The sequence below is a fragment of the Meles meles genome, chromosome 2 (assembly GCF_922984935.1).
Source record: "Meles meles chromosome 2, mMelMel3.1 paternal haplotype, whole genome shotgun sequence".
NCBI lineage: Eukaryota > Metazoa > Chordata > Mammalia > Carnivora > Mustelidae > Meles > Meles meles.
Genome location: NC_060067.1, coordinates 89,944,684 through 89,958,806, shown reverse-complemented (window position 1 = coordinate 89,958,806; position 14,123 = coordinate 89,944,684). Strand labels below are relative to the sequence as shown.

At 39.5% G+C, this 14,123-nt stretch overlaps 1 protein-coding gene across 4 annotated transcripts in view; it reads right to left on the bottom strand.

Annotated features, from left to right (window-relative positions):
- The window catches only part of TRPC3 (transient receptor potential cation channel subfamily C member 3), a 72,159-nt gene that overhangs the window by 38,918 nt on the left and 19,118 nt on the right, over nt 1-14,123 (bottom strand). For all 4 annotated transcript variants that reach the window (XM_045997186.1, XM_045997183.1, XM_045997184.1 and 1 more), the window contains exons 2-3: nt 12,569-13,340; nt 5,639-5,827 (exon numbers count right to left, since the gene is read on the bottom strand). In XM_045997186.1, coding sequence (XP_045853142.1) covers nt 5,639-5,827; nt 12,569-13,340 — 961 coding nt within the window. The remainder of the gene's footprint in view (nt 1-5,638; nt 5,828-12,568; nt 13,341-14,123) is intronic.

The following is a 14,123-nucleotide window of genomic DNA, read 5'->3' as shown; positions in this document are numbered from 1 at the left end:
GACGTGATAGCTATCAGTGCTTTTCATATGGCATTATGTAGTGATCGATCTTTGACCCACTGTGACTTGCACAATGTAGTGCAAACACTTAATATATGTTAAATAGTAGCCCAAATTGTGGTGTTTGCATTTTACTTGTAACACTTGAAAATCTGGCTTAACAATTATATTTCCCGTACTGTTAATTCTACTCTCTTCTTAAGTAATACACCAGCATATGGTATCTATTCATTCCTCTCAATTCAAGCACACGTGGATATTTTCTTCCAATAATTTAAAATCCTAATGCACGCACACAAGGAACCCTAAAAAAATAAAATAAAATAAAATAAATGCAATAATAACAAGTGAGGGAAAAAAGTTAATCCCCCTGGGAGATGAGTTCTGTTCTTTTCAAGGACTTCAAAAAGAGGCAGTGACCTTTCTCTCTTAAAATTGTTTACTTCCTAAAAAGTCTCCTAGGCTGCCACACCAGTCATAGCCAGTTGGTTAAAATTTGTATGCTGCATTCTAACTTCAGTGGACCAGCAAATTGAAATCGGTACAAAAATAATGCCCTTATTTGAGGTTTTCTGATTTAAAAGGAGAATGCTTGACACACAAGAATATCTCAATCTTTCAATGGAACAAAACTACTGTAGCACGGAGAAGAAACATTTTTTTTCCCTGCCAAATGACTAACAGATTGTAAACTGAACTGCTAATCAAGACAGGTTAATGGAAAACAATGAGATAATTTTCAACTTAAAAAAACATTCACGTTACACTGTCTTATCATCAAATCAGCCCTTACAAGAACTATCTTCATGGGACTACTATTGTACAAAAATATGGTAGGAACACTCTGTTTTTGTTTTTAATGACATGGTTGGAGGCACAATTCATACCATTTAAAATACTGCTATGAATAAAAGCTACGTCGTTCAATTTCTTTTTAAAGCTCTTTGAGTTATGAAATACACGAAAAACTTACATTGTATAAGTTTGCAGGATTTCGAACCCAGAGTGCAAAGTGTTCTGTTCTTTTTTTGGTGCTGGGCAGGAAGCTGGCCCAGAGTCTGCCCAGTGTGAGACTCTGGATGGCACCGGCCAGCACATGCACTCTGCCCAAGGTCTCTGTTGTATATTTACCACTCTCATTGCATTGTTCAGATTTGGGAATTAGGGAAAGCACACTTTCTTCATACACAATAGGTAACTGTATGTGCATATATTACTGCATGTCTCTTTTCTAGATATTTCTATAGTTTAATCTCACCATGGAGAAAGTAAGAGAATGAAGAGGAAGAACCCAGGAAATTTCTCCCCTTTCTCAATAGCTCAGTTTTCCACATTTGATGGTCTAGCTGTTTCTAGTATCTTTTTTTTTTTTTTTAACATTTGTCAAGGACTTCCAAAGAATGGACGGAGCTTACTAGGAGCAGTTATTTCTACGCAGGAGAAGGGACTGATGTTCATCCTCAACTTGCACAGAAGACAGAGGCACAGGCAGAATTAAAACTCAGAGCTTTTGGGGGGAAGTAAATAATCTATTATTCTAACTGGAAAATAACTGATGTTTTTGCCTAAAAGTTAATCTTCTGTACTCTTTCAAAAAATCAAATTTTATCTTCCACTCTATTCCATTCTTTTTTTTTTTTTGAGTTAAAATTTTTTCCGTTTTATTTTATTTCTTTTCAGTGTTTCAAAATTCATTGTTTTTTCCATTCTTTTTTGTAGAATAACATGGGTAACTCTACAAATAGTAATAATATTTACTATCTTTCCAGTTTTATTATTTACCTTAGAGGTACCCCAGAAATGATTCTGGGATGGATAATTGAAAACATCCACTGCCTGCCAGAGAACACATTATTGTTTGTTCCTCATCAGTAGCATAAGATTGTCCATTTCACCAAAGGCACTGAGAATACTTTTTATTCTTTAATAATTTGAGACAGGAAATATTATTTGTATATTAGGATGCATTTATTTTAGTACCAGAGGGTTTGAAAATTTTAAATCTGTTTGTTAGCCATTTGAATTTTCTGTGAGTTGCCCATTCAAGCCTTCTGCTTATTTTTCTGCAGAGCTCTAGAAATTTTTCCTAAAAATTTATTTGAGCTTTTTGGACATTAAGAATATCAATCTTTTGTATGTTAGAATTGAAGAATTATACCTTTTTCACATTGCCCTTTACTTTTTTATGATCTTTCTGTGTTCACAAGTTTTAAATTGTAGGTTGTCAGATTGTTTGCCTTTTTGTTATTTCTTTGACTACTTTTATATTAGAAAGTTCTTTCTCACATAAACAGAAACTCATGTTCAGATCAGGCACCTGGGTGGCTCAGTCAGTTAGGCACCTGACTCTTGATTTCAGCTCAGGTCATGATCTCAGGGTCATGAGATCAAGCCCCACACTGAGCGCCATGCTGGGTGTGGAGCTTGCTTAGTGTTCTCTCTCCCACTCTCTCTGACCCTCCCCCACATGTGCACACTGGTGTACACTCTCTCTTTCTCTCACTGTCTTAAAAAAAATGTTCAGATCTCTCCTCTTCAGGTCTTTTCATATTTTCATTTTCTTGACTAACTGCCACTGAGCTCTGTAAGGCCTGGGTAGAACTCATGGTGTGATTCCTAGGGAAGATCTGAGTTCTGGGGACTGTAAGGTCAGAGAGAAGCTAGTAGTCTCGGAACCAGAGCGGGAGTACCTCTTGGGCACGTGGCGGAAGAGACTTTCTGAATCTCTTGTGGGAAACAGCTTACCATTACACAAAACTGGTTTCCTTGGTGGAATTATGAATTGATTTGAATAAAATATAAGGTTATTATGTTATCAGGAAGAAAAAAATTCTATCACATATATTTTGAAACCCCAATGCCTTGCATGTAGCCTATCCCTCGAGCCTCCAATTGGGGAACCCTGAGTCACACGCCACCCAGGCAGAAACGGTGCCTTTCGGAGCTGTGGACTACCTTTTGGACTACCTCAGTGTCACAGTGGGTAGGGTTCACGTACCACTGTAACCCAAGAAGTGGTTTCGCTTCAGGACTGGAAATGAGATGAAGGAAAAAGGAAGCACCAGAAGGGATGGGGTATCTTTCCTCCTTGCTAGATGGAGACACATGAATGTTGTGAAGAATGAAGGAAGTCTTTTGGGCTTTTTTGGGCATGCTAGAATAAAGATTTTTATATACATTGAGTGAAGCTTCCAAATAAAATACTTTAACTTATATCCCTTTTATAACATAAAACAAACCCACAAACACCTGCAAAGCCCTAAATCTCCTTTCAGTTTCAAATATATTATTTTGTTGTTTCCTGGCAGTTATTTGACTGATAACAAATTTATTATTAATGACACTTTATACGTTGTAAGCTACACATCAATTTATTGAAGATTAACATGCCAGGAAGACATTCACTGTCTCAAGACAGTTTAACAGATGTACATCTATAGATGAACTGTCTCTGCTAATATGACACTTTCAAAGTAATGATAAAGAATCAGTGACAACTGAAATCAATTCTTTCCTCTCAGGCACTAAAGAAAAGAGGTGTGTATCGCAAGATCTGTGAATAAATGTCCAGACAGATTTCTAAAAATGGTTTAATATTAATCTTATTCAAAATTATCTTTTTTCCTTTAATATAGAAAACCTCAACTAGTAAGAATGCTCTAGAGAAAGACAAGAACTATAAGATTTCACTCATATGTGCAATTTAAGAAACAAAACAAGAAAAGGGGGAAAAAATGAGAGAGAGAGAGAGAGGCAAACCAGGAAACAGCCTCTTAACTACAGAGAACACAGTGATGGTTCCCAGAGGTGAGGAAGGTGGGGGACAGAAGAAATAGGTGATGGGGATTAAGGAGTGCACTTACCATGAGCACCGGGTGTTGTATGGAAGTGCTGAATCACTATATTGTACACTTGAAACTACCGTTACACTGTATGTTAACTAACTGGAATTAAAAAATAAAAACTTAAAATAAAAAAGAATACTCTGAGAGGAAGGCAGTTGAGCCAATTTACTTTTAAATGGCAATTCCTTGAAAAGTTATTTTACATCAGTATTTACTAAGAATCTTCACATTTCCCCCATCTTATTAGGTTGATGGGAGATCTGTGATTAACAGTTGACTAAAACCTTGTGAACACTGTATGTGAAAGTTCTCTAGATTGTGGTAGAATCTGTGTGTGTGTGTGTGTGTGCACACATGCACGCATACAAGGAGAGAAGAGGAAAGAGAGAAGTTTCCCTGACGCTCACTTGCTGGTAGGGTGCCCACACTTTCCTCCGTTCCACAGGTCAGCGGCATATGCACAGGATTCCGTTCTGGCCCTGGTTCTGAGTAAGGCTTCCGGGGGTGCAACTTAGATAGACTTGTTTGTCCATCTCTAATGATTCTGTGAGTCTCCTCAGATCCCTTACTAAATTCCTTTCCGCCTAAAATGACTGTAGCCTATTACTGAGGACAGAACCCAACACAATGAACATGAAATCTGTGTTTGATGATGAAAAGCTGAGCTTGTTTAAGAGTCATCATTCTGAGAATGAATTTTCATAATGTAGAAATGTTATCAGCTAATACATGTTGAATAATCCCCATGTACTAGACCTGTGCTAATTACTTTATATGCATTAGCTCTTATAATCTTATAAACTACTGAAAAAGCAGTGGCTTTTGTGGTCCCTACTTCATTAACTGAGCAGACTGAGGCTTGGCCTGGCTGGGTGACTTGCCCATGGCCACACAGGGAACGGGTGGTTAACTGAGGACTTGAACCCCTGCAGGCTGGCTCCCTGCCCTCTTAAGCACCATGCAGGGAGAAGAGAAAATTCAGCTATGCAGAGATTAAGCAGTTCATGAAACTACATGTATTCCTGAAAACAGCTTACTTCTTGGTGACTTGTCAGTTTCTCTTAGAGTACAAAAAATATCAGTTATATAACATATAAATGCTGCTAGGTTAGAGATAACTGAGATTTTTATTATAGTAAAACATCATAACTACAATTTTCATGATTTACAAGCCCTATACAAGCAGCAAATATACACACTTAACAGTTTATCTGCAATAAACAGAGTAAAAAAGGAATCATAAATTTTATTTCTGGTATCCATGGCTCTGGACCTAGACACATTACTTAAGCTTGGCAAACCTTAGTTTCCTTGTAGATTAGAAATGCCATCATCTATTTCACCTATTTTATAGGTGAAATGGATAGTAACATAGGCTTGTCACAAGGATTAACATGACAGTTGTAACAGTGACAATGTATACAAGTAACATTTTATTATTTTTAATTGCATTGTAATGAGCAGTTCACAAAGTTCTTTTGTGTATCTCAATCCACTGAAATCATATTTTCTGAGATGGATAGGAGAGATTATCCTCCATTCACATGAGGAAACTGAAGTTTAAAGAAGTTTTATGACTTATCCAAGGTCTCACAGCAGACAAAAAGTAGACAGGATTGCAGAAGCTAGATATCTGACTCACAACTTCACCATATTTTACTTAATCTCTTTAATGACAAAAAAATCTTTTATCAATAACATCTTTATAATTTGAAACATTTTCCCGGGATTATGGCATGGTTGATATTCCATGTTTATTCCAATATGGTGCTGGATAAAAGCAGGCCACTCACCTTTTTCACTTCATACTTAATAGCAAGCTTGACACGACTCAGTGAAGCTTTATGCCTGTGTAGCTCTAGAGGCTCTGCGGATTCAAGATCTCCATTCAGAATAGCTTCTACTTCTTCTGAGTCCCGGCAAAGATCCAACACACCCACCACAAAGTCTTTGCATTGCATGGAGAGCTTCCGGTAGTCATTCTAAGAACAAGAGTTTTAAAGTTTAATTCAAGGAATTTGCTTTAATTCAATGGAAAGTGTTTAGAGTTTTGTGAATTACAAAAAGCGGTCCCTTCTTCTGGGTTGGAAGCTACTGTTTCTACATGGATGCAAGGCTTGCTGAGTTAGACACAAGCAGGATTTGCCCCCACTCCCGATCTCAGCCAGTGCCTTCTGCAATCCACCCACTCACACAAAGCAGCTCTGAAAATGGTATGCACGTTTGTTCCTGGTTTGTATTAAGAGATGTTGGCTAAATGCTAATGGGCACAGACCTGAGGACCAAAAAGAGCTGCATCTCTCATATAAACAATAGTTTCCTTAGAACCAAAAGAAAACCATTTCTGTAGTGAAAATTGGTTTAAATGGTAATTTTTCTGAAGTGGCGATCTGACATAGAAGATAGACTATCCATGAAAATAACTTGTTCAGTTTCTATTCTCCGTTGCCTTGCTGGAGACATAGCTTCTCAAAGTGTAGTCCTACAATCAGCAGCTTCAACAGCACTTGGACTTGTATTAGAAATGTAATCTCGGATCCCAGCTCAGTTGTTTCGACCTAGAAACTGAAGAGAGGGCTCAGTAATCTGTAAACACTCTCCATGTGTTTATGATACGCACTTATGTTTAAGAATGACTGGTTTCTAGTGAATGAAAAGGGATGGACAGGCACCAACAGAGAGAGGAGGTATTTTTCCTTGTTTGTCTGAAGGTTATCATGTCCTGCAGAACTGGAAGGAAAGAAATGTCTGATTATATGTAATTGAATTCTCAGGGGTTGCAGAATATCAATACCTGAGAGAAAATTTCCAGGCCACTGGAACTAACACCTTGCTAAAAATAGTCTGTGAATCTTTAATTTCATTAGCATATTTATATAGTGCCATGGACTGGGATAAGGAAGTCACTTGGCAGCCTTCCCTGTTACCTTCTGAATGGAGTTCTATTTCTAGCCCTTTGGTTCCAGTCAAGGTATCAATGACCATCTGCTGGGAAAGTATCTTACTTTCAGAAATCCCAGTTCTACTTCTACGGCTTTCACTAAAATTTTTAAGAAAGTTAACTGGATGATGGTCTGATTTGGCACACTTGAGGAAAACAGAGTTCCCCATTTCAATATGGCCTGAGGTACTGTACATGTCTAATAACCAAGTAATACCTAGCACAGCAAAATTTCCAGGCTTCCATAAATCCTACTTTAAAAAAAATGAAGAATTTTAATTTTTTTCTTTATTTTTTTAAAAGATTATTTATTTATTTGACAGAGATCACAAGTAGGCAGAGAGGCAGGCAGAGAGAGAGGAAGGGAAGCAGGCTCCCCGCTGAGCAGAGAGCCTGACGCAGGGCCCGATCCCAGGACCCTGGGACCATGACCCAAGCCAAAGGCAGAGGCCTTAACCCACTGAGCCACCCAGGTGCCCCTAATTTTTTTCTCTAAATAAATAACTGACTTGATGGGCAAAAATCACATCACTGACTAAAGAAGAAAGACTGTTGTTTAAAGGCTACACAGTCTAGAAGAGTTTCCATTTCAGATATCAGAAATTCAGATAAGGAACAGTTACAGTTAATCCTTCTCCCCTCATAAGAGAATAGATAAAATGAATAAAAACTTCAATCTTTGGTTTCCATTCAAGCTGGTATCATGCAACTGGTAAAATTAATAAAATGTTCAGCCTCTGGTTTCTATGCAGAGTGTCAGTTAAATATCCATCTGCCTTCCATTCCTGAAAGACTAATGAAATATTTTATTATAGCATCCAGAAGAAGTATTAAATTCATGTCTGTTTCCATATAAAGCTCCCCTTTTAATGCAATTTTTTTAGACGAAATTTCCTCATATTACTCCTCAGTTCAGACTGTTCTATAAGATTTGGTACAATATAGGATGGCCATTTCTCCATTGATCAGAAAAAAGAGAGACTATTTCAATGCTTGAAGGAAACAGTAGCCACCTCTGCAGTAACACCTGAATAATAACTCATTGTTTCAAGAAATCATAATCAGTAAATTGTCTTAAAGAAAGCTGTGTGGTTTGTTCACATCCATGGAAATATCAATCAAGAAACAAAAACTGGCAGTCACACGAATTGCAAAAACAACACTTTGTCTTCGTAACACCGTAAGCATTTCCTGCAGGAAGAAGTCTGTTGCCCAAGTGCAGAAAATAATCAGTGCTGGAGATAACGGCAATTTCTTTTCTTGCGGTCATGGGATGCCACTTTATCAATATATGTGGAGCTCCGAGGGAAAGATGGATGGGGACAGCTAGAGAACCTTTTCTCAGTTGCAAAAGGATCTACCTGAAGTCTGCACTGCAGAACCATACTAGCTCTACCATGAGGTCCAGCTGTATTTTATTTCATGACTTGGACCATTTGTCTGGTCTGCATTTTCTAGTAATTTTCTCTTGAGTTTTGCTTAATCATCTTCATTGTGCCACTCTTCTAATATCATGGCTGTCCACGAGGTTACCACAAGGACCTGCTACCTTCCGTATAGAGCAGGAACTCAAAGCCCTGAAGACCTGCTCAAGCCAAGGGATGATGCCTCATCCTTGTCACAACCTGTCTACAGGTTTTAGCACATTTATTTTAATGCTTATGCTTTAATCATCATTCTAATCCCTTTTTATCTGTAAGAGAAAAATTGAAATTCAGTTCTAAGGAGGCTTGGTTCTGTCAGATCCTTTCCCTGATAACAAAAAGAGTATAGTGGTTAAAAGCACAAATCTAAAGCTAGATTTTCTGGGTTCAAACACTGCATCTACCACCTACTAGCTGTCTGATCCTGTGGCATTTACTTAGCCTCTCTGATGAGAATACGCCTACATAATGCTGCTGCTATGAGGATTATATGCTTATGGCATGCTTCATACACAACAAGTACTATAGAATTACCTCGGTGTTATCAGGCACAGCGCATTAGATAGAATATCTGGACCCAGGACCCAAGATGCCTAAATCTAGGCTTAGCAGATGGATCCTTGGCTAATAGGCTTTGTGGTCTCAGTTGTAAAATAAGAGGTCTATACAGTCAGAGGACTCCTAGAATATCTTCCTACTTTATAAAGTGCCATCTTGCTTTTGGATTATATTTCTTTAACTTCTCCTCACAGCTCTACTGTGATGTAAGTTAAAAATTGCTTTTCTAATTTAAAGAGAGGCAAACCAAGACACAAGGGAGGCAAATGCCTTCTTCTTTTTTAAAAAAAGGGGGGGGGCATCGTTGACACAGGATTGAGAATCCCCACTTTGCATTCTCACAGTTTAATAAATGACTAGCTTTCTTACCACTGACATTTAAATGATCAGACCTGGAGTCCATCCTGTCCAATATTCTGTTTCTCAGAATAGTTTCAGACATCATTTGCACATCCAAACTATTTCTTTAATAACCTGTCACCAGGCTGTCCTCCATTAATTTATCTAAATCTATATCCTAGAATGTTCAACCTTTGGGGATAATGACCTTCACATGTTTTCGGCATCATGCCTCCTGAATTCTTCAAGGAACTCTGAAAACTACACACTGCCTGAGAACCTTCTTGGATGCAGCTAAGGGATGGCAATTTGAGGCATGAGATGCTGATCTTACAGGCCACTGATAAGATGAAACAGGTACAGGTGTCTAAAAGGGGGAAAAAAATCACTTCTTTTCCACTAGGGTACGTCTTATTTTTTCATTTCAAGGCTAGTATTTTGAGTGCATCCTCTCTATGGAAATAATACAGCGAACACACGGAATAGGGCAAATTAGGTGACCTGTTTATCTCAGAAATGAGCTTCACTTCCACTGCCCTTTCCAAGCTCAGAGTCTCTGGGTCTGTGCTGTGAAATCACTATTTTCTCAGTCTGTCTAAAGCCCTGATGGATGGACAGGAGCATAGGACAAGAGGGCAAAGAGATGAAAGGAAGGCAGATATGAAAGGAATAATAAGGAAAGGCGAGAATAGGAAAGGAAAGAAACATTTAGTCAGGAGAGAGAGACTTGTCCTTAGAGACTGTAATTGCTGAAGAACCATCTGTGTCCCAGCTCAGAGAGGGTCATGCCACACAAGTGCTTTCTGTCTAGTTCAGAAAAAGGAACTGAGAGATTTAGATGACTTTTGCATATCCTTAGATATTTGGTAGCTTTCTGGACTCTCTCTTAAATTCAGTTGTGTTTTCTTCTCTCTTTGCCTCTCATAATATTTTCCCACATTTGAAATGGTATCAGAGGTGACTCTTCAAGTCAGGGTAAAGGAGGTTCTAAGTATTATCAATCCAGATTTAGCCAGCTTCAGGGGAAAACTGTGAAATTTTAAACTATCGCTTCACTGAGATGACTTCTCTGGGCAGAATTGCAAACATCATCATCTTTTATAAATTATTAAAGCATAATATTAGAAAATATGCCCTTTTGTAGACTCTTACAGATTTTCAATATATTATTAAGCAAATGCAAAAAAAAGGGCTTGAATGACATTTGAAATAGTGGCAAATAAATTCAGAATTATATTACCAGGTCAAAACAGTGATATTTAGAACTTTTTTTTACTTCTATGCTTTTCTATTCTCTCTGAACAGAATTTGAAGTTTTCAATTTACTCAGAGACAACTCAGAGCAACAACCTAAAAATAAATAAATAAATAATTCATTTTGAGTCCAAGGAAATACATCTTTTCAAATATCACATGACGATTCTCTTCAAAGACAGTAAATATAAGGTGATATTTATTTTTTCTTTGTATTTTTCCACATTTTTACAATAAATATGTGTTGCTCTTACATCAGAAAAAATTTTAATATAATAACCAAGTTATGCTAAGTCCAGATCTCTATCAGGACAAGATGAAGGTTGATGAATATCTAGGTGATCTGGTGTGTAGGGGAAGGGAAACAAAAAACATGCAAAACCTTCCTGCCATTTTTTTTATGATTTTGGTTTCTTTTTTAAGAATTATATGGTTTTTTGAATTTTATTTATTTATTTGACAGACAGAGATCAAAAGTAGGCAGAGAGGCAGGTAGAGAGGAGGAAGCAGGCTCCCTGCTGAACAGAGAGCCCGATGTGGGGCTCGATCCCAAGATCCTGGGATCGTGACTGAAGCTGAAAGGGGAGGCTTTAAATCACTGAGCCACCCAGGCACCCCAAGATTTTGTTTTTAAAAAGACCATTTTTCTAGAGCAGGTTTAGGTTCAAAATAAAATTAAGAGGAAGGTACATAGTTTCCATATATGCCCTGCCCCAAAACGTGCACATCTTCCATCATTGACATCTCTCACCAGAGTGGTACATTTCTTACAACTGATGGGCCTTCACTGACACATCATAATCATTCAAAGTCCATAGTTCACATAAAGGTTCTCTCTTGGTGTAAATTCTATGGGTTTAGATAAATGTTTAACAACATGTATCCATCATCATAATGTCATAGAGTATTTTCAGTGCCCTAAAAATACTCTGCGCTCCACTGATTTATTCCCCCCACCCCCATTCACTCCTAGCAATACTGATCTTGTTACTATCTCCATAGTTTTGCCTTTCCCAGAATGTCAGATAGTTGGAACATATAGTATGTAGCCTTTTCAGATTGGGTTCTTTCACTTAGTCATATGCATGTAAGGTTCCTCCATGTCTTTTCATGGCTTAATTTCATTGTTTCATACCATTTTCTTGCAACCCCTTAACCTGAATTATATTGCTAGCCACATTTGTGCAAATCTCACTTAAGTATGAAAAACTGTAATAAGATCTGAAAGACAGAATAATCACTCTTTCTGTGCTCTGACACCACAACTGCCAAACTGCTAAACAACTGCTAAAAAGCAGATTAACTAAGCATCCAGAAAATAATTTAAGGAATTGATGTCTACAATAATCTTCTTAGGTGGACAACAGGAGACAAGAACCTGCTGAAAAACAGTCTGACTTTCACCAGAACCATGAAATCTCCTTTTGGCCCAGATTTAATAGGTAGAACCAACCAAAATACATAAGAGGATGTAGCAACTGAATAAAAGATAAAAATGTTCCATCATTCGTGTATAATTTTTATTTAAAAAAAATACTGCTTAAAAATCCTACTACTTGTGGACTAGAAATGATGTTTAGAAAAAATTCATTTATTTAAAAAAAATCCATTAAAACAAAACAATTTGCTATCCTTGTATTTCTGTGTTGACCCAATGTCTATGACTCACCACTCTGAATATACATTTGTGGATTTCAGGGAGAAGCATTTTTGTCATATTAATAAAATGACTTTAATTGTATTTCATGTTAGTCTTTTGACTTTCTATTAAAGGGCTATAGAGATGTTTGGGCCAATAAACACTTCGTGCAAAACTAAATACCCTTCTGTGTTGTGTGCCCACCATACCACTAACTACAGAAGAGGAAGAAGAATTTGGGAGGCAAAAAGTCACACCTAATCCCTCCTTTAAACAAAAGGGGTGGGCGTGGGAGGGGCGGTCTTGCGTTCTACTTAATGCTCATCCACATAGAACAGCACCATAACTATTGCTCTCTGATTCAGTACACACCCAAGCCCAAAGCGAATTTATCAGCACCATGCCGAGAGGGGAAATCATCGAATCATTTCAGAACGACATTTCCAATTCCTCATTATTTTAAATCCGCTGGGCAAAACTGATTCCAGAGCAAACTTTGGGAGGCACCAGGCGGCAGCAGGAAAGCAGATGAGCGTGCAGGGTAGCCGGGGTGGAGCGCGGAGCTTACCTTGAACTCCTTCTCTATGTTGGCTAGCTTGGCCAGCTCGTTGCTGAGCTCCAGGGCGGTGAGCACCGGGTCCTCGCTAGACAAGGACAGGTACGCGGGGCTTGCCAGCCCCTTGTAGGCATTGATCCTCGAGCGTGAGTGGCTGAAAGAGTCGTGCCTCTGCTTCTCCATGCAGTCTCCGCACTTGCAGAAATAGTCGTGCGGCCGCTCGATCCTGGCGCCCTTCATCAGCAGCATGTGTACCACCTCGTACTTCTGGCAGTGCGCCGCCAGGATGATGGGCGTGATGTCCGGCGAGAAGCGCGTGCCGTCCTCGTCGTAGGCGTAGAAGTCGTCGTCCTGGAGCTCCTGCTCACAGGGACTCAGGGTCAGGCGCTTGCTGGCCGCGAAGCCGGGGTGGTTCAGGATGGCTTCCACGATGCGCACGTAGCCCTTGCTGATGGCAAGCAGCAGGGCGTCGCCGATTCGCGCCAGGTTCTCCTTCTTGAGCAGCAGCTCCGTCACCTCCAGGTGCTCGTTGCCGACTGCCAGCTGCAGCGCGTTCTGGCCCATGTAGTCCACGCAGTTGACGTTCAGCGTCTTGGACTCCTCCAGCATCTTGCGCACCACAGGGATGTTGCCATACTCCGCAGCGTCCAGGAAGCGCTCCTCTTCTGCGGTAAGGCTCGTGCCCCGGTCATTGAACATGAAAGCCGGGCCCCGGACCGCCTGGCGCCGGCCCTTCTCCCGCATCACCGTCTTGCGTCTCAGAGATGGGCTTCCCTCCATGGACCTAATCAGCAGCAATGAAAAACAACTGTAGACTATTAGGGCTTATTGCTTCCTCCCACAGATCCAGCCCTTTCTAAGTAGGCAACACCTACAGCTGACCTGCGGGCCCACGGGCAGCTGGATCAGTTGCTAAACAAGGCACCTGAAATTTACACCTGTACCTAATATGGGCTGCTTGGGCCCAGAGAGGAGCCTATAGCCTATCAGAACGAGGATTCCTGTTCAAAAGAAAATGGCATTTGGAAGAAATAATAATATAAACAATATCCAGATATCCATGCTTCCTTTGTGGCTCTGGTAAAGATGGAACTCACTGGACCTCGTATAAATAATCATACTAGTCTCAAAAGTCTTGAAAATAGAGGTCTAGCAGGTTCTTGGCACCAAAGCACTAGGATTTGAGGCTAAAGAAAGCAAATTTTTCAAGAATTAGGACAGAAGAGGGGCGCCTGGGTGGCTCAGTGGGTTGGGCCGCTGCCTTCGGCTCAGGTCATGATCTCAGGGTCCTGGGATCGAGTCCCACATCGGGCTCTTTGCTCAGCGGCGAGCCTGCTTCCCTCTCTCTCTCTCTGCCTGCCTGCCTGTCTGTCTACTTGTGATCTCTCTCTGTCAAATTAATAAATAAAATCTTTAAAAAAAAAAAAGAATTAGGACAGAAGAATCCTCTCAAGTCATTGCATATTTTTAACTAATTAAAATAATTGATGCGGGCAGGGGTGGGGAGCCTAGGATTTAGGCCAAGGATCTTTCAGGATCTTACCTTTGTTATCTTTTTCTCTTAAGG